At 44.2% G+C, this 26,472-nt stretch overlaps 1 protein-coding gene across 1 annotated transcript in view; it reads right to left on the reverse strand.

Moving 5' to 3' along the window:
* Positions 1 to 664: 664 nt before the first annotated feature.
* TNFAIP6 (TNF alpha induced protein 6) overlaps positions 665 to 26,472 on the reverse strand; it is a 56,940-nt gene continuing 31,132 nt past the window's right edge. The window contains exons 3-6 of the mRNA XM_033944947.1: positions 25,311 to 25,472; positions 18,683 to 18,911; positions 11,772 to 11,812; positions 665 to 1,754 (exon numbers count right to left, since the gene is read on the reverse strand). Of these exons, the coding sequence (XP_033800838.1) occupies positions 1,600 to 1,754; positions 11,772 to 11,812; positions 18,683 to 18,911; positions 25,311 to 25,472 (587 nt within the window). The 3' untranslated portion in view covers positions 665 to 1,599. The remainder of the gene's footprint in view (positions 1,755 to 11,771; positions 11,813 to 18,682; positions 18,912 to 25,310; positions 25,473 to 26,472) is intronic.

Below are 26,472 nucleotides of genomic sequence, written 5' to 3' on the forward strand. Positions count from 1 at the left end.
AGAAGTTCAACCGAAAGAGCATTCTTTTTCAGGAGCTTCCAAGAAGTAGAGAAGGAGCCAGAAGTTGTTGCTGTATTCATTGGACTCTTTTTCTGAAATTGGGTTCCACAATGTTTAAATGGAAAGGGAAGATGAGACTTTTCCAGAAGTTAATCTCCTTCTAGCTCAGGGGCCTATGGATGCTCCTGTTATTGAGGCGAATACGTTTGAAAGTGTTTAGGGAAGTACCCCCTCCTAGTGAAGTAGATCTGGTGCTAGTTCTGGAAACTTTGATGAGTCCTATTCCCCTCCCCTCCTTTGCCAGTAGTAGGGGGTCCAAGTTTCCTTTTATTTGCTATTCCTCCATGGGAATCCCAGTGTAAGGTTTGGACCAGAAGTGAAACAACCAAAGGTTCCTTTTACTAAGATGCGCTAGCGTTTTTAGTGCGCACTAACCCTGCGCTACGCACCAAAAACTAACGCCAGCTCAATGGTGGTGTTAGCGTCTAGCACGTGTGGCAATTTAGCATGCGCTAAGCACGTGCTAAAACCGCTAACGCAGCTTAGTAAAAGGAGCCCCAAATGTCACTATTTAACAGAAGTTAGGTTTTTTTCATCAGTGCCATCATTCGTTTCCAATGTCAAGATTGTACAAGAGGAGAGGGAGAGATTTTTTTAAAATTTATAATATTGTTTAATACGTATCCAACTGATGAAAAAGTACAAAAAAAGGAATTCTATCAAAACAAAAGTAAAATATCAACCCCAATTATCCAACTAGCCTAAATCAAGAGATGAGAACATTGCAACAATTATTAAGAAAAAAGACCAATCAAGGAAAACAATTAGGCTATCAGCCTAACATTTATAGCATCTAACTAATCTAATTACTCCATTATCTCAAAGCAATTATTTCTCAAGACTTTTAAGAAATTGCTCCAACAGCATCAAATCCCAGAAAACATTCTTTACTCTGAAAAGTACATAAATAGTTACAAGAGTATTTATGAAAAAAAATGCAGCATCCAAGGCTGTTCCGCTACAAGCATAAAAAAAAAAAAAAGTTTTTCACGTAGCTTTGGCAACATCAGAAAAAATAAAACGTTTTGCTCCCCAATAGTTCACATCTTTCTTCTTGAAGTAATTAATAATTTATTACTCTTAGTGCTCAGTTACCTATAAATTCTGAGTATACATCATGTAAAGATTGTAAAACATGTAATAGAATCATGCATAATTTTGCATTTTGATTGGAATCTTAATTTTACAAATATTCCATAGTAGCACTACAGAATGTTAATTCTAGTGGGCGTTTGTTTAGGGCCCCTTTCACAAAGCCGCAGTAGCGATTTTCCCGTGGCAAATGCATCAAAGCCCATAGGAATTGAATAGGCTTCAGTGTATATGCTGGGGGGGAATTGCTACTATGGCTTTTACTAAGGTGCGCTAGTGGTTTTAGCGCATGTGCTAAACACTAACACCTCCATAGAGCTTGCGTTAGTATTCTTCGTTTAGCGCACGGTTAGCACGCGCTAAAAACGTTAGCACACCTTAGTAAAAGGAGCCCTTAGGTTGAATCTAAGAAAGTGAAAAGCATTATCAGAATATTCCCAATAATCTTCAACTTAAGGAGTAGGTATTTTTGTCAGCGGTGGTAGAGCCTGCATCATGCCAAAATTTCTTTGTCTTGGGTGGATCCACAGCAATGTATTTAATTTGAAAACCTCCTGTTGTGATCGAAGCATCTGACACAAACTTCAGTGTCATGACATTTCCTGCAACAACAAAATGCAAAGGTTTTGGAATAGTGAAAATGTGCAAATCAGACAATCACTTCATTCTCCTTTCTTAAGATCCTGATCGTATTTTCAAGAATCATTAATATCATTGATTATGAAAATACCCAGATAGTAGCTTCTAATTTTTCTCTGCAATTGTGATATGATAGTGCCAGTTGTAATTGTCTTTATGCTTCAAGATATTGCTTCTATGTGACAATGCTTACAAGCTTGGCCCGTGTTATGTTGTTTTCAAATGTGTTTTGTCAATGGGAAAAAATGAGAAAGCTCTGTTGAAAATATAGGGTTCCTTTTACTATGCAGCGTAAGAGCATTTTATCACGGGCCAGTGAAGTAAATGATCCAAAGCTCATTGAATTCCTATGAGTGTCGGAGCATTTACATCACCGGCCCGCAGTAAAATGCTCTTACACTGCTTAGTAAAACCCAGTGATAGTCATTAATGATTAAGGGACCCTTTTACTAAATGGTATGAAGTCCTTCAAGTTACTGAATAAACACATTAAAGCATTTTGTGGTAATTTGCCCTGTTGTGTGCTAAAATATGTGCTGGTGCTACAGATTTTAAAAAATATTTTGGGGAGGGGCCATATGAGCAGAGAATGGGCATGTCTGTGTTAACCAGCCACGCTTGTTAGATATAACATATAGTAACATAGTAGATGACGGCAGATAAAGACCCGAATGGTCCATCCAGTCTGCCCAACCTGATTCAATTTAAATTTTTTTATTTTTTCTTCTTAGCTATTTCTTGATTAGAGTACGCTAACCAGTTAACATGGATGTAACAGAGGAACACATAGGGCTAGATTCACTAAGGGCACGGATTGAATCCGATCTGTGAGGGATCCGATCCGTGTCCAGGAGGCTGATTCACAAATCGCCCTCATGCAAATGAGGGTGATCGAAATCACACCTCCAACCGACTGAATCAGATTACTGAATAGTGATCCTTGAGCATGCACAGACTATCTGTAGATAGTCTGCGCATGCACTGGCCCTCTGTGCTGAGCAGAGCAGGAAATTTCTTTTTTGTTTGTTTGTTTTTTTCTTCCCATGCCTGTGATTTTAACCCGCTTTTAGCCCGCAGGTTAAAACCATGGGTTTGCACTGCGGAGAAGGGTGGGAAAGTCGGTGCAGGCAGGAGATTGGGGCTGAGAGCAGGAGTTCATCACAGAGAGCAGGGTGGCAGAAGGCAATTCAGTCGGAAAGGACCTGAGCGACTGGTCCTCAGCAGTCGCTTGTTTGTGATCGGCCAGCCCAGTTGATGTTGCAGGTTTTTTGTTAGTGAATCACTGCCTGCCATCATTTGAACGCCGTTCCCCCTCATTTGCATGCGCAGATCGGAGGATGATCAGGACACAGGTTAGTAAATCAGGTCGGAGTGAAATCAGGTTGCAAAGGGGTCTCAAACCGATCGGTACACGATCGGTTTGCTTAGTGAATCTAACCCATTGACCCAGATTCTATAAAAGACAGCTAAAGTTAGGAGCCTAGATTAGTGTACCTAGCCAATCTGGGTGCCTAACAATTATTTTAAATGCTTTATCGGTGCTGATAACAAGCAATTGGCAACTCATAATTGGCTTAAATTAAAATTAATTACTTTCTAGGTGCCTAATTCAATAGATGCCTACCACTTTCAGCTAGGCACTAGTCCAAGGCACCTACCAGAAAGTGAGAGCATTGTTGAGGGCGGATCATGGGCTTGTTTTGCATGTAGACACCTAAACTGGACTTAGGCACCGGTATTTAGGCCAAGAAAATCCTGGTATAAATAGGGGGCGCCTAAGATTTTGATGCCTACTGGCACCTAAGTCCAATTTAAGTACAACTAGGTACAAATCTATAAATGATTGACATGAGCTATGTGCTGCATTTCTCAGAGCCTATGTTTTAGGCACTATTTATAGAATTGAGGCCTTAGTGCTTTCTAAATAGGAGATGCTATCTGCTCCAGCTTTACGGTTTTTTCAGGGCTTGCATGCTAATGGAAAAAATTTGTGCTTAACCTGAAAAGAACCTAAAAAAGAAAAAGTATTAACCCCCCCCACCCCCATGTGGGAAATTTCCTGCAGTGAGAGATGCACACACATGGAGCTCCGGTCTCTTCCCCACACTGTAGCCTGCAATCTTGAGTTACTGGCAGCATCAGTGAGCTGAACATGCTGCCTTTGATGGCTCATAAGCTTTACCTCTGCATGTAGACACCGCTGCAGGGACAGGAAGTTGAAGCAGAGAAAAAACTTCCAGGGCCGGGAAGGCAGCGTGTTCAGCTCACTGATGCTGCCTGTGGTTTGAAGGTTTCCCTTTATGTTACTGCTTGCAGAGAAAAGAAAGAGAGGTACCCATTTTGGGGGAAGGGAGGGAGCGGGAGAAGGAAGTGGCGGAGAGACTAAACATGTTTTTTCATCAGTATTTACAAAAGAGGACACATCCAACGTACTGGAACCTGAACAAATCTTCAAAGGAGACCAAGCAGAAAAATTAACATCCATGGAAGTAAGCCTCGAAGACATTCACAGGCAGATAGAAAAACTAAAACCTGACAAATCACCGGGCCCAGACGGAATCCACCCTAGGGTACTGAAAGAACTGAAGGAGGAAATAGCGGCACTACTACAGCAAGTCTATAATCTATCCCTAAAAACAGGCGTGATCCCAGAGGATTGGAAGATAGCCAATGTTACGCCCATCTTTAAAAAGGGAACTACAGACCGGTAAGTCTGACCTCGGTTCCCGGGAAAATGGCGGAAGCGCTGATAAAAGAAAGCATCGAGGAGCATCTAGAAAGGAATAAACTTATGATAACAAGCCAACATGGTTTCTGCTAGGGAAGATCTTTGAAGAAATTAACAAACAGATGGACAAAGGGGACCCCATAGACATCGTATATTTGGACTTCCAAAAAGCCTTTGACAAGGTACCCCATGAACGCCTACTTCAGAAACTGAAGTACCATGGGGTGGAAGGAGACGTACTCAGATGGATCAGAAATTGGTTGGCGGGTAGAAAGCAGAATGTAGGAGTGAAGGGCCACTACTCGGACTGGAGGAGGGTTACGAGTGGTGTTCCGCAGGGGTCGGTGCTTAGACCGCTGCTGTTCAATGTATTTATAAATGATCTGGAAACAGGGATGAAGTGCGAAGTAATAAAATTCGCAGACGACACCAAACTATTTAACGGGGCTAGGACTAAAGAGGACTGCAAAGATTTACAAAGGGACCTGAACAAGCTAGGGGAGTGGGCGACGAGATGGCAGATGAAGTTTAATGTAGAGAAATGTAAAATCTTGCACGTAGGGAACAGAAACCCGAGGTACAGCTACCCGATGGGCTGTTACTGAGTGAGAGTACCCAAGAAAGGGACTTGGGGGTAATAGTGGACAAGACCATGAAGCCGTTGGCAGAGTGCGCAGCGGCCGCTAAGAAAGCGAATAGAATGCTAGGTATAATCAAGAAGGGTATTACAACCAGAACAAAAGAAGTTATCCTCCTGAGAAGTTATCCTCCAGAGAAGTTATCCTCCCGTTGTATTGGGCGATGGTGCCCGCATCTGGAGTACTGCGTTCAATATTGGTCTCCGTACCTAAAGAAGGATATGGCGATACTCGAGAGGGTTCAGAAGAGAGCGACAGGTTTGATAAAAGGTATGGAAAACCTGTCATACGCTGAAAGACTGGAGAAACTGGGGCTCTTTTCCCTGGAGAAGCGTAGATTTAGAGGGGATATGATAGAGACTTACAAAATCATGAAGGGCATAGAGAAAGTGGAGATGGACAGATTCTTCAAGCTTTCGAAAACTACATGAACGAGAGAGCATTCAGAAAAATTAAAAGGGGACAGATTCAGAAGCAATGTTAGGAAGTTCTTCTTCACCCAACGGGTGGTGGACACCTGGAATGCGCTTCCAGATGGCATGATAGGACAGGGTACGGTATTGGAGTTCAAGAAGGGATTGGACAATTTCCTGAAAGAAAAGGGGATAGAAGGGTATAGATAAAGGGTTACTAACAGGTCCTGGACCTGATGGGCCACCGCGTGATGGACTGCTGGGCATGATGGAACCCTGGTCTGACCCAGCAGAGGCACTGCTTATGTTCTTATGGAAGAAAAGGGATGGGTGAGGAGAGAGATGCCAGAGCATGGGGGGAGAGAGATGGAAGGGAAGGAGACAGAGATGCAACCATGGGGGGGAAGGGGAGGTAAAGAGACAGAGATGCCATATCGTGTGGAAGGAGGGAGGGAGGAATAGATGGAAGGGAAGGATACTGAGATACAAGACCTGGGGAAGGAAAGGAGAGGAAAATTATGCCAAAACATTGGGAGGGGGAGAAGGAAGAAGAGAAGGAGACAGAGGCCAGGCCATGAGATCAGGAGGGATGGGGTGAGGACCAGTGTTCCCGCTAAGGTGCGCTGGCCTGCGCGCGCGCACAAAATATTACATCGCAGCGCAAAGTTTCTCTTCACAGCGCACACACGCGTCGCAAAGGTAAGGGGAGGTAAGGTAAGGGGACGCATTGGGGGGATTGCACTTCCCCACAATTGCCATGCTTCGGTTCCTCTTCTTCCTTCCTTCCTCCCCCCCCCCCCCCGCGGGACCCTGCGGCACCATCAACTCTTACTCCCTCTAATGTCGGCCCTGCAGCTCCAGACTTCCTCGCACCTTCTCCCCTCCCCCTTTGGATCGCTATTATTTTAAATGTTATAGCCGCGGAGCTGTATCCATCAGTGGAGATGTCTAACCTCGGCCTGCCCCGGAACTCTTACTGCAACAGTGACTTCCTGTTCCTGCCTAGACGGGCGGCTGCTGCAGTAAGAGTTCCGGGGCAGGCCGAGGTTAGACATCTCCACTGATGGATACAGCTCCGCGGCTATAACATTTAAAATAATAGCGATCCAAAGGGGGAGGGGAGAAGGTGCGAGGAAGTCTGGAGCTGCAGGGCCGACATTAGAGGGAGTAAGAGTTGATGGTGCCGCAGGGTCCCGCGGGGGGGGGGGGGGAGGAAGGAAGGAAGAAGAGGAACCGAAGCATGGCAATTGTGGGGAAGTGCAGAGCTGCAGGGAAGAGTGTTGCGGTACCCAGCTGGAGGGAGAAGGAAGATGAGGGAGGGAATTAAAGGAGATGCCAGGGCTTGGAGCATAGGAGGAAGGTATGCCAGTCTAAGGGAAAAGGAAGGGGGAGATGTGAGAGCATGGAGGGGGAACGAAAGATGGAAGAAAAGGAAAGGAGAGAGATGCCAGAGAATCAGGGAAGGGGAGATACCAGACTATGAGGAGAGGTGTGGGAGAGGGAAGGCGAGGAGAGAGATGCCAGACCAATGGGGTGAAAGGAGAGATGGAAGGGGGAGGCATACAGTTTCTGGAAGGGGCATAGAAGGAGAGAAGATGCCATATAGGGGAAGAGAGACGGCAGACAGTGAATGGAAGGAAGAGAGTTACAAGAAGATGAGGAAAGGAGAAACCACAGAAGACAAAGGTAGAAAAAAATTTCTATTTATTTATTGCTTTAGGAGACATGTGTCACTGTTTCTGTGAAGCATTGTATGCAGAGTCCAGCTTCTTGCTGGTTCAATTTAACCTTTGTCTATGTATTTTTATTTTATCCCCCCTTTTACAAAACTGTGAAGCGTTTTTAGCACCAGCCTTGGTGGTAGCAGCTCTGATGCTCAGAATTTTATGAGCATCAGAGCTGTTACCTCCGTAGCTAAAATCCACACTACAGTTTTGTAAAAGAGGGAGGGGTTAGTTTGTGATTACATATTCCTTACTAGGCGAAGGTGTTTTCTGTGTTCTGTGTGTTCGAAAGACATGGTTTTCTGTTAGGATTGACGGTGTAGGATTGATCTGTGCTGGTCTGGCTTGTTTAGTTTTACAATGGGTGTATTGATGTACTGCTCACTGCAATATGTAAGATGCTGCCTTTTCCTAGGTACTCATGTGTGACGTGTGGTTTGTTACTAAAAATCATGTTTTTCTTACAGATGGGGGGGGGTGCCAAAAAATGATGGGCCCCGGATGTTACATATGCTAGGTACGCCACTGTATGTAAAGATACCAGAAAGCTGGCATAGCAAAAACTTCTAAGTTTTGAGTATTTAACCCTCCCACAATCTCACGGGCACTCGTTTCAAGTTTATTGAGATTTTGATTTAAACGCAATATCAAATATTTTCAATGCGTATAACAAAAATAAATTTGGGGAAATAAATAAAACCATTTGAACCAGTGTTCCCGCTAAGCTGCGCTGGCGTGCGCTGGCGCACAAAATATTACATCGCAGCGCACACGTTTCTCGTCACAGCGCACGATCGGAAGAGGCGTACGGCAGATGGCAGGGCGGCGAGAGGAGAATCGGGCGAGTTGGCTCATAACTTGCTGGCGCCCGATATTTTTGGCTCACGGTGAAAAAAGTTTGCTCACAACACCCGCCCGCTTAGAGGGAACACTGAGGACACAATAAAGGATTCCTTAAAACAAGATCATACAAAGTTAAGTCAAAGGATTATTTATCCGACCCTTGGACAAATCCCTGCGGAGTACCACAAGGTTCCCCTCTATCACCCATACTATTCAACCTCTTCATAGCTTCCTTAGGCACAACCCTAGACACCCTAAATATAACATCTTTCAGCTACGCGGACAACATAACCATCCTCCTACCCTTCAACATCCAAGACCCCGTCTCCAACGAACGACTGAAATCAAAACTGGAAACCGTAGAAAAATGGATGATGAACCATAAGCTGAAGCTAAATATGGAGAAAACCAAATTCCTACTACTAGAGAAGGAACAAAAACCATCCATAACAGAACTAGAAGTAAACACAACCAAATATTCAATACAGAGCACTCTCAAAATTCTGGGAATTCAATTAGACAGATGCTGTACAATGCAAACCCAAATACACAAAATCATACAAAAAGCATTCTTCACCATGCGAAACCTAAGAAAAATAAGAAAATTCTTTACCAAAGAACACTACAAGATCATTGTACAATCCCTCATACTTAGCTCCTTAGACTAATGCAACAGCCTCTACCTGCCATGCCCAAACAACATGATAAAACAACTACAGACCGTCCAGAACACAGCCATCAGACTCATCTACTCCCTTAGCAAATTTGACCACATCACCCCCGCCTATGTAGACTCTCACTGGCTGCCGATAAAAGCAAGAACTCAATTCAAACTCTACTGCCTACTATTCAAAATAACCCATGGAACTGCCCCCATTTACCTAAACAACCGCCTTTACCGCTACCGATCACCCAGATCAAGGAGAACTCAGAACCTATTCACCTTCCCCCCTCATAACGGTACCCGACGTAAGAAACTTTACGAAAGCCTTCTATCGACACAGGCAGCGAAAATTGACCCCACCATCACCAATCTGATGATCAAAACAACAGATATCAAAGTGTTTCGAAAAGAAATCAAAACATTCCTATTCAAAAAACACATCCTTACTTACTAATCTCTCCCCAATCACACATGCTCTCCCCCCAATGAATAACACTTTAATCAACTCCTCGAACAACACCTACCAAAATGATTCAGATCCCTACATAAGCATCTACCACCTGTATCCAATACCTCTACTCCTTCAATGTTAGATAACTTTCTTCTTTTAGCCGAATATACTGTTATTCCCCTCTGTATCCTGTAATTACCTTCAATGTCAGGTAATATTGAAGGTAATTACTAAACTAAACTAAACCTTAGGTTTGTATACCGCATCATCTCTACATTCGCAAAGCTCGACATGGTTAACAGGAGTTAGGGTAGAAAGGAACTCCAGAGGAAGGAAGGATGAAGAGGAAATTTAGAGGACTAGAATAATCAGAGAGGGAGGAAGAGTTACAGGATACAGAGGGGAATAACAGTATATTCGGGTGAAAGAAGAAAGTTATCTAACTTTGAAAGAGTAGAGGTATTGGATACAGGTGGTACAGGATACAGTGGGAAATTTTTCCGATAAAATTACATAGCAAGAATCAGGTAATTACAGGATACAGTGGGAAATAACAATATATTCGGGTAACTGAAGAGAGTTACCCGAATATATTGTTATTTCCCACTGTATCCTGTAATTACCAGATTCTTGCTATGTAATTTTATCGGAAAAATTCCCCACTGTATCCTTTAATAACCTCAATGTTAGGTAACTCTCTTCTGTTACCTGAATTTAATGTTATTCCCCACTGTATCCTGTAATTACCTGAATCTTGCTATGTAACTCTCTCGGATAAATTCCTGATATCTTTAAATTTGTAACATTCTACCATAACATGTAACTTACTTGAATCATTGTTTATGTAATTCTCTCAGTAATGTCCAGATCTCTTCTAATTGTAATCCGCTTAGAACCGCAAGGCACAAGCGGAATAGAAATCACTAATGTAATGTAATGTAATGTAAAGGAAGGAAAGGAGAGGAGAGGCATGCTAGAGCAATGTATTGCAAACTGTGTACCATAACACACTAGTGTGCCTCATGAGATTTCAGGTGTGCCGTCCTGTAGTTTTATGAGCTGTGCTACTTGGATTTTTTGTGACTTTTATGTTTTCATATTTAAGACAGCCAAGGACACTATAAGACCCCTGCAGAAGGCATTTTTATTTTGCCAAAGTACGGCCCGTGTTGGGTCATTTTTATTGTATGCATTATTTGATTTCTATCCTGTGGGTCACTTGTGATTGTATATATCCTTTGTGGATTGTTTTTAAGGTTATTGTTTTTAAGTTATTTGGACACTTATTAAACTACAAATTGGTACAACCAATCTTTTGTTCCACAATCTTTTGTTGTTTTCCAGTACAGTAAAACTTTGGTTTGTGAGCATAATTCATTCCAGAAGCATGCTTGTAATCCAAAGCACTCGTATATCAAAGCAAATTTCCCCATAAGAAATAATGGAAACTCAGACGATTCATTCTACAACCCAAAATACAAATACTATACTATACAAAATACTATATTATACTATACTATTTGTACTATGTACAAATATACTATACTATAGTATAGATAGTATTTTGTATACTATACAAAATACTAGACTAGACTAGACTATTTGTAGTACGTACAAAATACAAATACTATACTATACAAAATACTATACGTACTCGTATTGCAAGACCTCACCCATTTAGAACAGTCAGTACACTCCTGCAGAGTCAGAGAGAGAAGAACCATCGGCTCAGTTATGATGTGATCCGTGTATACTATATGTACTCGTATTGCAAGACTTTGCTTGTTTAGAACAGTCACTACACTCTTGCAGTGTCAGAGAAGAACCATCGGCTCAGTTGTGATGTGTGTATACTGTATATACTTGTATTGCAAGACATTGCTTGTATATCAAATGTTTTTCTTGTCTTGCAAAATACTTGCAAACCAAGTTACTTGCAATCCAAGATTTTACTGTATTTCCTTGTGAATGTGCTTCTAAAATAAGGAAGAACCAAAAAAAGAAAGAACAAAGCCTCGAAGTGCTGTGAAAGGGATAGCAAGAAGAGATACCGGAGATGTCATAACCAGCATGGAAACTCAAGACTTTTTATTCAAATAAAATGATAAAAAAAAGTTATAAAAAATCAATCAATGAAATCCCAACTAGGACCCAGTGTCGGCGACAGCGTCACCTTCCTCAAAGGACAAAGTTTATCATATCGACATCTCTGTGACTTGAGTTCTCATGCTGGTTGTGATGTCTCCAGTGCCTCTTCTTGCTATCCCCTTCTAAAATAAGGGCCAGAGCCTCTTGTGAGTCAGATTTGTCTCTGGATGATTTTGCAGCCAACTTGCTTGTCCAGCTCCAATATTATGCTTTGATAGTCACTATGGAAGTGTGTGTAACTCAGAACAGAAGTCATAACTAAGTTGAGAGTTAGGAGGGTATGAGGACTTAATCTCACTCTTCTAATGATATGTTTAAGGGTGCTTAGGCTTCTAGTCATATGTTTAAATTAAAGGATAACACAATATTACCTGTACTGATAATTTCAGCTGGGAGCTCAAATCCACAATATCTGAAAAAAATGATTTCAGAAATATAATGTTAGCATTTAAAGATGCCAATGTTATACAAATCCATTATTGCCAACCAGTTAATATTGCAAATAAATTTTGCCTGCAGTCACAATGATAAAAATCTTTGGAACAATATATGCAATCATCCATATCTTCACCCAAAAATGTAGGAGCAAGTTCTTTCTTAAGGTTTGTTGTAAGTAGATATGGCTATGTAGGGGTGGTGTCCTGAAACCATATTTAAATTTATTTATTTAAAAATTTATATACTGTATAAATACGGTTTCTTTCAAATTTAAATTATATTTTTCAATATGGTTTTGCATTGACTTTAATACTTGTGAAGGTCCAATTTTTACATCTTACCCATAGACAAATCTCTGAAGTTTATCAAACCTACATAGACATTCAGTAGAAGATAGCAAAAGATGAGCAATTGACTCGTCCAGGCATCCCAATTATTCCTGTCTACACTGCAAGGATACTAGCTCAGATCGAGTCGGGGTAGGCGAGAGTAGCTCCGCCCACCCCCACCGCGTCAGCAGTAGGCGCCCGGGCCCCCCTCCTTAAAAGGAGGCGAGCCGACGGTCCAGCCACTGCTAACAGGCAGCGAGGGCAGAGCAGGAGACAGGAAAGAGGCGCTGGGAGTCTCAGCAGCAGCGTGCTGAGACTCGGGGAACCAGCGAAGGCGAGCGGCAAACCTCAGATCGAGTCGGGGTAGGCGAGAGTAGCTCCGCCCACCCCCACCGCGTCAGCAGTAGGCGCCCGTGCCCCCCTCCTTAAAAGGAGGCGAGCCAACGGCGCGCAGCCGTTCGGCGCGCGGCGAAGGTTGCGAAGGGCCTTGAGAAGGGCCCCTAATAGGCCGAATCCATACTCTAAACTCTTTATAACTTTAAAAAAAAAAAAATAAATAAAAAATTTTAATAACACATTTCCTTCACACTCTAAACTCTCCTTCACACATTTCCTTCACACTCTCTATTCTCTCTCCAACTCCCTATTCTCATTACTTTTCTATTTTACACCTAATCTCTCTACCTTTGGATATGGCAGGGAGGACGCGGAGTACCAAGACTACCATCCAGTTCATCACGCCAACGTCCTGCGGGATCCAGGGGATGGTGCAGAAGGAGGAGGGTGGCACTGGACGGTGGGCAGAGGTTGCTGTGCAGACCGAGACTGCCCCCCCAAACCACGCTAGTTTCTACTCAGACAGAGGAGATGGAGCAGCTGAACAAGGACATCCTACAGGAACTATGGAGCCTCAGGGAGGAGGTGCAGCGCTTAAGGAGCATCAGGGAGGACGAGGCCTTCATCGACGGAGCCATTAAGGAGGTTTCCCATTTGGCAGAGCTGACCCACGATAGATCCATCCTCGAGACACCCAAGTCTCCAGTTATAAATTCCACGATCGGGGTGCAAGAAATGATAGGGGATGCCGGTCCCTGGCAGCTGGTAACCTCCTCCACGGGAAAACGGAAAAAACCCTCCCCCCTTTTCTCACTTCCCTTTTCTTCTTTTTGTCCCAAACAGGGTAGCTCACCACAACTCAGCCTGAAAAACAGATACCACGTCTTGCAGGACATTACTACCGAGGAGGTAGCGGAAGAGGCTCGGGAAGATACCCTGCGCACAACTTGGACTCCAAAGCACGCTGATCAGCCTCCCCGGAAGGAGCGCAGAGTGGTAGTCATTGGGGACTCCATGCTGCGAGGAACCGAGGGTCCAATTTGCAGACCAGATTTGCTGTCAAGGGAGGTCTGCTGTCTCCCTGGAGCCAGGATTCGTGACGTCACCACCTGTCTCGATAAACTACTAAAACCTAATGACCATTTCCCTATGCTTCTTATCCATGTAGGTACAAACGACACTGCAAGGAACACCTCAGAGAACATACCCGATGACTTCAGAGCCCTGGGTAGGAAGCTGAAGCAAACAGGTGCACAGGTGGTCTTCTCATCCATCCTCCCAGTTAGAGACAGAGGAAGAGCCAGGGAAGAACGCATCCAACGTACCAACGAGTGGCTTCGCAACTGGTGCATAGAGATGAACTTTGGATTCCTGGACCATGGAAAGACACTCCAGGGACTGCAGGGACCGGACGGACTTCACCTGACCAGAAGAGGTAAAAACGTACTTGGACACCGTCTAGCCCGCCTACTTCGCAGGGCTTTAAACTAGGTAAGTTGGGGGAGGGTATCCACTCACATTCCAGAGCAGTAAGGAATCATCCGGTGGAGGCGAGACACAACCACCCTTCTGAATCCAAGGTAAGCACCCATAATACGCATGACAGCCCTAGCAAACACAAGGGATGGAGGGCCATGTATGTCAATGCACACAGTTTAGGCAATAAAATTCTGCAATTGGAGACCGAGATAGTGAATGCCGACCTAGATGTGGTTGCGATATCCGAGACCTGGTTCACGGACTCTCATGGGTGGGATATGGCCATACCGGGTTACAATTTACTTCGTCGAGACAGAGAGGGCAGGTTAGGCGGAGGGGTAGCGCTATACATTAAAGAAGGCATCAAAACTACCAGAATCACGGACGTTAAGTACACCGGGGAATCCCTCTGGGTGAACCTGGCCAGAGGGAGAGAAAAATGCCTGTATCTTGGTGTGGTATATAGACCTCCAAGACAACCAGAAGACAAAGACACGGAACTAATCGAAGACATAGAAAATATCGCTCTACGGGGGGACGTTGTACTAATGGGAGACTTCAATATGCCGGACGTAGACTGGAGCACACCTTCAGCAACAACCAGCGGCAGCAAGAGGCTATTAGCCTCCATAAGAGGAGCACGCCTCAATCAAATGGTAATGGAGCCCACTAGGGCCCAAACGATCCTTGACCTAGTACTCACCAATGGGGAAAGCGTCTCAGAAGTCTTCGTGGGAGATAAGCTAGCCTCCAGCGATCATAACATGGTATGGTTCCACCTGAGGAAAGGTTTCCATAGATCAAACACTAAAACAAAGGTACTCAACTTCCGAGGAACGGACTTTGCACGCATGGGAGTCTTCGTCCATCAGGCGCTCCAGGTCCAAACTGAGACAGGGAATGTGGAGGATATGTGGTCATCCCTGAAATCTGTCATACACGAGGCAACCGGCCGTTACATAAAATCATCACACAAATGGCGAAGAAAAGACAAACCCCAGTGGTTCACCGCAGAGATCTCACGTCTCGTTAAGGAGAAGAAAAACACATTTGCTTCCTTCAAACGCACGGGGAAAAGCGAAGATCAACTGCTACACAGGATCAAGTCCACAGAGGTCAAAACGGCAGTCAGGGAGGCCAAACTTCGAGTGGAAGAAACTCTAGCAAACAACATTAAGAAAGGGGACAAATCCTTTTTCCGGTATATCAGTGACAGGAAAAAAAAACACAAACGGGATAGTACGCCTGAAAAAAACGGACGGGAATTACGCAGAATCGGATCCAGAAAAGGCCGAACTACTAAACGAATACTTCTGCTCGGTCTTCACCTGCGAGGCGCCAGGGTCCGGCCCTCAATTGAAGCCACAGTCAAACACAAAAGATCCGTTTCGGAATTTTAAATTCACACCCAGCGGGGTTTACCTTGAGCTAACAAAACTCAAGGTGGACAAAGCCATGGGACCGGACAATCTGCACCCCAGAGTGCTCAGGGAGTTAGGTGATGTCCTGGCAGAACCGTTAGCTGTGCTCTTCAATCTCTCACTGAGTACAGGGACAGTCCCCTTGGACTGGAAAACAGCTAACGTCGTTCCTCTACACAAAAAGGGTTGCAGGACAGAGGCTGCAAATTACAGACCGGTGAGTCTGACATCGATAGTATGCAAACTCATGGAAACACTGATCAAACGCCAATTGGACACGGTCTTGGACGAAGGGAATCTACGGGACCCCAATCAACATGGATTCACCAAGGGTAGGTCCTGCCAATCAAACCTCATCAACTTCTTTGACTGGGTAACAAAAAGACTGGACGAAGGAGATTCACTAGACATAGTGTACCTGGACTTCAGTAAAGCTTTTGACAGCGTCCCACACCGCAGACTGTTAAACAAGATGAAATCGATGGGGTTAGGAGAGACTCTGACGGCATGGGTCAATGATTGGCTGAGTGGCAGACTTCAGAGGGTGATGGTTAACGGTACTTTCTCTGAGACATCGGAGGTGACCAGCGGGGTGCCGCAGGGCTCGGTCTTGGGTCCACTCCTCTTCAACATATTCATAGGAGATCTGACTCAAGGGCTTCAAGGTAAAGTAACATTATTCGCCGACGACGCCAAACTATGTAATATGGTAAGCGAGGACAATCTACAAGATATTATGGCGCAGGACCTGCGTACATTGGAATGCTGGTCCTCAACCTGGCAGCTGGGCTTCAATGCTGGAAAGTGTAAGGTCATGCACCTGGGTAGCAGAAACCCATGCAGAACTTATACCTTGAACGGGGAGACCTTGACCAGCACTACAGCAGAACGAGATTTAGGAGTAATCATTAGTGCAGACATGAAATCTGCCAATCAGGTGGAGAAGGCTTCCTCAAGGGCAAGACAGATGCTGGGTTGCATCCGTAGAAGTTTCGTCAGCAGAAAGCCTGCAGTCATAATGCCATTATACAGGACCATGGTGAGACCTCATCTGGAATACTGCGTGCAATTCTGGAGGCCACATTATCGCAAAGACATGCAGAGGGTCGAGTCGGTCCAAAGGATGGCCACCAGAATGGTCTCAGGGCTTAAAGGTCTCTCGTACGAGGCAAGACTAAACAATTTGCAGCTCTACACTCTCGAGGAACGCAGGGAGAGGGGAGACATGATTGAGACGTTTAAATACGTCACCGGACGTATAGAAGTGGAAGATAACATTTTCCTTCTCAGAGGCCCCTCAACCACAAGGGGTCACCCGCTCAAACTCAAGGGCGGAAAATTTCACGGCGACACCAGAAAGTATTTCTTCACGGAGCGAGTGATTGATCAATGGAACAAGCTTCCAGTACAGGTGATCGAGGCCAGCAGCGTGCCAGATTTTAAGAATAAATGGGACGCCCATGTGGGATCCCTAAGTGGGTCAGGGTAAAACATTGTATAGTATTAAGGGGGGGGTCTATGGAGTGGGCAGACTTGGTGGGCCTTGGCCCTTTTCTGCCGTCATCTTTCTATGTTTCTATGTCTATGTTCTAGCTGGAAGCATATGTCTCTTTATTCAAGTCCGTTTTGCTTACTTTTTCATTGACTCTACCATCATGGTTAATGAAAATAGAAACGTCCATACTTTGCAAGATGTTTGTTTACTCTAGTGAAATTCCAGTGTCGGACACACATTAATCTAGAAAAGTGGTCTAGCAAGCCCCTCAGTGGCTAAATAGACAGACATTTTAAAGCTAGCCCCTTAGTACCTAGTTACTAATGTACATTATCGCATTAGAGCACACTAATGTCTTTAACGGGTTATTTTACCATAGGTCCAATCAAACAAAAGTAGGGGTCAGATAGAGAGCTTTTCCAACTAGTAAACTTTTATTCAAAGGGAATAGAACACTCTTTGACTCGACACGGAGCTGTAACCTCCCTGTCTCAAGAGTCAAAATATATATAATCCAATTCTACTTAAATAAAAGTTCTAGATAATCTTCTACAAAGATAACCCTGCCAGCTATAAGCTTGTAACATAGAGTCTGTGTCCTCTCCCAGGCAGAGCTGTCCCAGGGTCACCAAGAACCTCTTAGCACCCCCACCCCGCCCCCCCCAATAAAATTATAATTAAGATCAGACCAGATCAGAAAGACACCTTCTCAACTCACTTGCAGAAGGAAAAACTGAAGGAGGCACTACAGCCAATGATGAAGGAGGTGGAGTTGAAGAATGTAAATTTCATTTTTCTGCAACACAACTCGCAAGAAGGAGGATATTACCTATAGTCAGGACTCCTAGACACATTGCACCAGAAACCAGCATTTACATGCTTAACTCTAGGCATGTCCCTCAATTGAAGTATTAAGTTAGCCTGATATTGATTTTTTAACACCGTCACTATTATATCTACTGCAACTCTACTGGCATTAGACTTTCATTTTATAAGTGTAACTTGTAAATTCATCCACTACTTATACTATAGTCTTCAGATCTTGCCAAACCACCATCCCAAGTATTTATTGCCTTTTTTGTCATCATCAGACTTTAATAAATATTCTACTTAAAGTGCTTTATGCTCTGTGCAATCCATTGTGCTTCTCAATAAAAAAATTCATTTTCAAAACTTTTTTTTTGCATAACATTTTTAAAAAAACTTTTAAATTATTTTCGTACTTAGCTTTAGCTTTGGTTGTATTTTTTGGTTGCAGATTTGAACCTCAGGTGGGACATTTAGGTTCAACCAGTTTCGCCAAAAGGCTTTTTCAAGAACAAGTCCCTCCTTTTATTTTGCTCCGCAACATCCCAGTATTCTGTCCTCTATACAAAGATCTTTGAACCTATAGGTCCCACAAATAATACATGTATAGTATTCTATAAGTTACACACATAACTGGGCGCCCTGCTTACATATACAACTGCTCATAATTTTGCACTATAGCCCTTACACACATCCTTATAGAATAGTGCATATGCACATAAGTGCTAATTTTCTCTACATTTATACATGCAAAAGATTAATAACTGCAGGTGCTTTAGTTACCCTTCACACCAGTAGCAGTGGCGATATTTAACATATATTCAACATGGCTGCCTATCTGCCTTACAGTGCTGAATATATGTGTTTTTAAAAGCCACAGCTGGCTTATTTCAGAAATGTGAGTGCCATGGCATATTGATCTGTAAGTTGTTTGTAGGTAGACTCATGTGTTTTTAAATTACATTTCATAGACATACCTTCCCACGAAGCCATGAACATCATCATAACTGTCATACACTTCCAGGTAATCAGACAGACAAGAAATGTCATCTTCCAGATCAAACTCCAGGAAATGTAAATGAATGCGCTGTCCATACTTCAGTCGGATGTGCCAGTAGCAGATTTGATTGTTTTCATATTCTTTGGGAAAGCCTGGTGACTTAATGATTCTTTTCGGGTCTGTTAGAACACCACCACAGTGTTTTCCTGAGAGCAAAATAATACATAAGATACAGTACGCGTTCATCCAGAACAATTTTTGGGGATTTAATGGTTTTATTTTCCAGAGTAACATAGGGCTTCTTTTACTAAGCTGCGTTAGGGCATTAACACATGGAATACATGCGCTAAAATGCCCTGCGCGCTAATGCCAGCATTGAGCTGGCATTAGTTCTAGCCATATAGCTTGGGTTTAGCGTGCGCTAAAATGCTGCGTGCGCTAAAAACACTATCGCAGCTTAGTAAAAGGAGCCCTTAATCAAGTTTAAGTTTCAAGTTTAATGAGGTTTTGATTAATCGCTTAATCATAATTCTAAGCGATGTACATGATAATAAAATTACAAAGTTTGGGAAACAATACAATACTAACAAAAGCTAAGTCCAGTAGGACTATAGACAGGCTTGACAAAACTAAGAACACAAGGAGAGGAAGGAAAAAGAACTACAAGTTATTTGAAAGAAAACAAGACATTCAGGGGGAGTAAATGAGGAAAGGGGAATTTAAAATTCTACAATAAAATTATACAGCGAGGTTAAAATTGGCTAGGAAACTAGCCTAGTCAAAGGCATCTTTAAAAAGAAAGCTCTTTAATTTACTCTTGAATCTTTCCAAGTTGTTTTCTTCCCTCAAGTAGAGATAGGAAGCGAATTCCATGTTTGGGGGGGGGGCTGTGATAGAAAAAAAATAAATTGCCGTCTTGTATTGATAATTTTAAGAGAAGGGATCGTCAGCACATGCTGTTCATTAGATCTCAATGTTCTATTAGAAGTGTAGGGAATTAATAATTTATAAATGAAAGCAGGAGTTTTATAAAGAAGAGATTTGAATGTGAGCAAACATAATGTATATGCTATCCGGTGAGCTACCGGGAGCCAATGTGCTTTCTTAAGGAGAGGTGTTACATGATCAAACTTCTTGGCTTTAGATATAAGCTTGATAGAAGCATTCTGAATAATTTGTATACGTTTGATTTCGTTTTGTGCAATTCCCTTAAATAGGGCGTTGCAATAGTCAATTTTAGAAATCACCAGAGAATGAATGAGAATGTTGGTTCATAGACAAAATCGCGCGAGACAACGGTGCGCCGACAACTGAGCGCAGACAACTGAGCGCAAGGTTGACGGTGTGCCGAAGAAAAGCACTATTTTAAAGGGTTCCGACGGGAGGTGTTGGTGGGGATCCCCCCTACTTTACTTAACACACATCGCGCTGGCGTTGGGGGGGGGGGTTTGGGAGGTTGTAACCCTCCTCATTATACTTGAAACCAAACTTTTTGCCTGTTTTTTAGGGAAAAAGTTCAGTTTTAAGTATAATGTGGGGAGTTACAACCCCCCAAATCCCCCACAACGGCAGCGCGATGTCTGTTAAGTAAAGTGGGGGCGCTCAGTTGTTGGCGCGCCGTTGTCTCGCTCGATTTAGTCCCGTCACCGAGAATGTTAAGAGATTTTGGACAGAGAAATTGTGAAATTGAGCGAATTTGGCGGAGTCTGAAAAAGGTGGATTTAATAATGCTACTAATGTGATCATGGATAGTTAATTTGTAGTCAAAGATAATTCCTAGAATCTTAATATTGATTACTGTTTAATAGAGATGGGGAAAATGACTAATAGAAAAAGACTAGTCTGCCTAGAAAGACAGGGTTATACCTGCATCTCCATGTGTTACCCCTCCCCCTTTTTGTTGTTAGGGTTGTAACTGATGCCCTGAGTACCCTACCCCACTCTTCGCCCTTTTGTTATTCTTTAGAGTGTGAAGGTTGTTACAGTTGTACTTAGAGTCGAAGCGCTGAATACCTTTAGTTTTAATATATCATCATGCTATATAGGGAACCTCTGCATTTATCCCTTGCCCTTTTGGTCTCCATCACTTTTTTGACCCACCACTTCCTGTGAAAAGCATTACAAGCACCCATCACTCCATGAAAAATTATGTCCTGGTGTTGCTTTTCAGTTGCCCTCCTTGCAACTTCATTTCATGTCTTCTATTTCTATTGCCTCTCCACTTTTGGAAAAGGTTGTTTTTATTTAGGGTATACATATTCAAATTTTCAAGTCTCTACTTATATATCTACCAGTGCAGACCCCATACCATTTTGGTCACTTTCATCTGAATGGTTCCGAGTCTTTTTTTATTTTTTAATAATGTATGTTCTGCGTATTCTACAATTCTATGCGGATTACAAATTATTCAGGTACTCAAGGATTTTTCCCTATCTGTCCCGATGGGCTTCCACTCTATCTAATGTGCCTGAGGCAATGGGGGATTAAGTGACTTGCTCAGGGTCACAAGGAGTAGTGCGAGATTTGAACCCACAACCTCAAGGTGCCGAGGCTGTAGCTCTTAACTACTGTACCACACATTCTCTACACTCCCACACACTCTCTTGACCTTAGCCCCTCGCAAGTCTAGCATCCCTCCTATCCCTTGCCTTTCTGCAGATCTAGCATCTCTCTGAACCCCTTCTCCCTCCTTATAGTCCTTGAAATGTGTCTTGTCTTTCTGCTGTAACTTCCTGTTTCTTGTGGGTGGGGCGTGGAAGAAGTGGAAAGAGAGAAATTGGACCAGAGCAGAGAGAGGGAAAAGACGCTGGACCAATGGAGGAAGGAAATAAGAGATGCTGGACATAGTGGAGGATGAAGGAGGATGGAAGGACATGAGGAGAGACGAACACAGAGAAGCAATGCTGTGCTTGGAGGGAGCGTAGGGACAGGGATACAGAGGGATGAAGTTGGAGAAAAGAGCAGTGGCATACCTAGGGTATGTGACACCCTGGGCAGATCATTTTTTAACACCCCCATATCAAAAAATATTTTTAGTACTTTTATTTAGTGAGTTATATATCCCATCCTCCCCAGAAACCTCAGAACGGGTTACAGTTTAACATTCATAATGTTACAATATAACATTTCATAGGGTTGCAATCTCCAACCTAGGGCTGGCATTAGGGGGGGGGGAAGGCAGCTGCCCTGGGCCGACACATCCTCCCCCTTCTAAGCAAGCTGGTCCAATGTTGTCTTCACTCATCCATTTTAGTTGTAGGGAACTTGAGGCTGCAGCAGCAACTCAAATGCAGCCCTTTGGCCACCCTCCCTGCATTCCTTCTGCTGTGGTCTGCTACCAATGATGTAACTTCTTTTTTCTGCCTGGGTAGACCACGGCAAAAGGAAAGAATGGAGGAAGGACACAGGCTGAGTTTCAAAATCGCTGCCTCAGCCGTCAGTTCCCTGCAACTAAACTGGATGAGAAGTTGAACGAAGGTGAAGGTGACGGACCGATGCACTTAGAAGGGGAGGACATGCTAGGTCAAGAAGCCCCCTGGACCAACTGTTTTTTTATTTTTTAGTAGATAGAATGAGGGAGAGTGACAGACTGGGAGTAGGGGGCGGGGAGAGTGAAGGGAAAGAACTTATAGGGCCAGAAACAGAGGGTACTAGAGAGAGATGGTGAGCAGGAAAGGGGAAAGAGATACTTGAAGGGAGGACATTTGGGAAAAGAAAGGCAGAGATGGTGGACCTGGGGGTGGTGTAGAGCAGTGTTTCTCAACACGCGTTACGCATACCCTTGGGGCGAGCTGCTTGTTGGGGGTACACACCGCTGCAAATATTTTCTGCCCCTTCACCTAAACTGCCATTGCCAGGGATCCCTCCTTCCTGCCCGCCCCTCTCCATCAAAGCCAACCCAACCCCAGCCCCCATTCCTCTCAGCTGGATCCAACCTCTCCCCAGTTCCTGATTCCCCTACCTACCAGCTCACCGCCACTGTTTTATAAAAACTTTGGGCAGCCGGAGGCACAACGAAACCAGCCTCTTGCCATCTCCCTGCTCTGGAAGTGTTCTTTCTGACCACCCAAATTTTGTAAAATACAGTGGTGGGGAGCTGGTAGGTGGGGAAATCGAGAACTCGGGAGAGGTCAGATCCAGCCAAGAGGAGTCGGGGCCAGGGTTCAGTTGGCTTTGATGGAGGGGGCGGGCAGGAAGGAGGGATCCCTGGCGATGGCTTAGGCAGAGGCAGATGGGCAGCCAATATCAGTGGCGGCACATACCCTCACAAGCTGTTTACATACCCCCAAGGATACACGTACCGTGTGTTGAGAAACACTGCCTTAGATTACTCCTGAGCCTATAACCTCTTAACTTCATCCTATGTCCTCTCATTCCAGAGTTCTTCATTTGAAAAAGACTTTCATCCTGTATATTAATGCCACAGAAGTACACTTCTCCCTCGGTATTTGCGGGGGTTGGGAGCAGAGCTGGACCGCGAAGTGTGAAACATCATCAATAAGTTTTTGGCTGGCTATAATCCCCACCCCCCGCCTCATTCTGGACCTTCCCACCTCCCTCACGGCATCCTAGACCTTACCTGGTGGTCTAGCAGGCTTTCGGGGAAGGAGCGATCTTCCTATGCTCCTGCCCCATGCAGATCACTCATAGCAAATGGCTGCCGTGAGTTCCCGTAGTCTCTCGAGACTACGACTGGAACTCCCCGCAGCCATTTTCTATGAGTGATGGCAATTTATCCTGCTGTCACATGATCCTAGCGATGGAATCCAAAATGGTGACAGCAACCCCTAGCTGTAATCTTGTGGCCCAGGCATGTAACATCGTGGCCATGCATTAACTGTATGGTAGAAGCAGTGGTGTAGTGAGGACAAGAGGTGCCCGGGGTGGTGGTGCTCCTCCCTCGCCTTCATCTCCCCCCCCCCTGCTGCGTGCACATGCCCCCCTTCCCTTCTCCCGTACCTCTAACTTTCCCAGCATGAGCAGCATCACGAACTTGCTGCCCGCATCGGTTTCGGCTCTCCCTATGATGTCGCTTTCTAGGCGCAGGACCCAGAAGTGACATCAGAGGGAGAGCTGGTGTGAGCAGCAGTTTGGAGTTTCTGCTCGTGCCAGTGAAGAGCTAGAGGTACGGTGGGGTGGGGGTAAGGAGAAGTGAAGGTGCGCCTGCGGTATGGGGAGTAGTGGGAAGGAGTGGGGGGGACAAAAGGAGGATGGGTGCCAATGCCCCCACCAAGACAACGCCTGGGGCAGACCACCCCAACCTTAGAATGCCACTGGGTTGATGTAGGGCATGCTCCCTGCATTTACTGCACAGCCCTTGCACTTACCCTCAGATTCTGTAAATGGCACCTAAAAGTTGTGCAGTAACATTGGCCCATGTGGCTGATGCACCCACACAACTTAAGAGGCCTAATCGGTGCTGGTAATTGGCAATTAACACCTCATAATTGATGCTAATTGGGATTCATTGAAGCTTATGTGCACCAGCGGGTAGGCACATTGCCCAAAATGGTACGCGTCGGAGCAACTGCGTGAATCTGGAAAGGGATGTGGTTAGGGTGCAAATTGTGGGCGCTCTTTTATGCACACGCGCCAATGTGTGCACAACTTAGGCGCAGGCATGTAGGCCAAGAAAACCCTGGCCTAAATGGATGTGCTTAAAAGTTCTGATCCACAGCACCGCTTAGGTGACGTTCAGCATGATTCGATAAGTTGCACATAACTTTTGTAGCATCACACTTAGCTCACACTAGTGAATGCCAATTTTCTAGGCATCATATATAGAATTAGGCCCTTACTGAACATTAACTTGTGTTGTTGATCTGCAGTAAGTGCAAAAATTTTTTTTTTTGGGGGGAGGGGGCAATACATCAACAGACGATAACCACTAATGCACTAAATGCTAAGACATCTTAGCGTTTAGCGTGTACTAATCGTTAGCATGCGCTAACATAGCGTGCGCTAAATTGCTTAGTGCCCATTGATGAATTCCCCCCTTAATGCAGTTTAGTAAAAGGGCCACTTACCATCTTTTCTTTGGAAATATCATGCAGTTTAGGTTCCACCAGGCCATTCAATCCGCAGGCCTCTTTCTGAAGTATGCCATTTTAATGATATAAATATGTATTTATTTATTTACAGGCACTTGATATACTACAGTAGTGTATCTCAAACAGTGCCTCCTGAGATTTGAGGTATGCCGCGGTACACTGAGGAGGAGGAGCAGCGAGAGGCACGTCCTGTAGGCAATCAGTGGGCGACTGCATCTGTCCTTCTCTCTGGCCCTCTTCCCTTCTGGCATCCCCCACTGGCATCTCAGGGCCCGCCTGGAAGGCCTTTACACACACACACGGACATCGGCATGATGACATCCATGATGTCATCATGGTGATATCCGTGCACTTCCAGGTGCCTCAAGCCACGGCCACTACCTTTAGTGTGCCGTGGCTCGAGAAAATTTGCGAGACACTGTACTACAGACTGAATTTAATTGTGGAAAAGCTGTTAACTATTTAAAAAGCCCCAAGGGAGAGCAGGGAGTGCAAAAAGAAAACAGAAAGAAAAAAATATTCTAGTGATTAATAAAAACAATAACAACCACAAACCATTGGGGTTGTAGCAATAAGCATCCCATCTTTCACTCTTGTTCAAGCGATACCCATAATCAACGATACCAGTTTTTCCAAAGCCACAGTTAGAGCTGGCTTTTACTATGGGATAACCAACTCTGCCTTTGTCCATCCATCCAGCTGCACATATGTGGAAACCTGAAAAAGAAAGAATCATTTATAGTTTAAGGAGATTTACTTTATCTAAACCAGTGGTTCTTAAACTTGTCCTGGGAGACCCCCAGCCAGTTGAGTTTTCAAGATATCCCTAATGAATATGCAGAAAGCAGATTTGCATATAATAGAGGTGACAGGCATGCAAATCTGTCTCATGCAAAGTCATTTAGGGATATCTTGAAAACCTGATTGGCTGGATGTCTCCCAGGACAAGGTTTAAGAACCACTAATCTAAACTATGTTAATCTTTGTTTAAAAGAACATTTTACTCCATGTAGTTTAACTGCAAACAAAAACAGGAAGCAAAATTGAGCATCTATAGTGAGAGACGGCAATTCACCCGATAGTATGACACAGGACCTACATTTGTTGGAACTTTGGTCCTCGACCTGGCAGCTGGGCTTCAACGCTAAGAAATGCAAGATCATGCATCTCGGCAGCAGAAATCCGTGCAGAACTTACACCTTGAATGGTGAGACCTTAGCTAGAACTTCAACAGAATGAGACTTGGGAGTGATCATCAGTGCAGACATGAAAACTGCTGATCATGTGGAGATGGCTTCATCTAAGGCAAGACAGTTGTTAGGTTGCATCCGCAGGAGTTTCGTCAGCCGGAAGCCTGAAGTCATAATGCCATTATACAGAACCATGGTGAGACCTCATTTGGAATACTGTGTGCAATTCTGGAGGCCATACTACCGAAAAGATGTGCTGAGAGTAGAGTCGGTGCAACGGATGGCCACCAGGATGGTCTCGGGGCTCAAGGATCTATCGTACGAGGAAAGGCTGAAAAATTTGCGGCTGTACTCACTCAAGGAACGTAGGGAGAGAGGAGACATGATCGAGACGTTTAAGTATATTACCAGCCGTATCGAGATGGAAGAAGAAATTCTCTTTCTCAAGGGACCCTCAGCCACAAGAGGGCATCCGCTCAAACTCAGGGGTGGGAAATTTCATGGCGACACCAGGAAATATTTCTTCA

Source organism: Geotrypetes seraphini, chromosome 5, assembly GCF_902459505.1.
Source record: "Geotrypetes seraphini chromosome 5, aGeoSer1.1, whole genome shotgun sequence".
Classification (NCBI taxonomy): domain Eukaryota; kingdom Metazoa; phylum Chordata; class Amphibia; order Gymnophiona; family Dermophiidae; genus Geotrypetes; species Geotrypetes seraphini.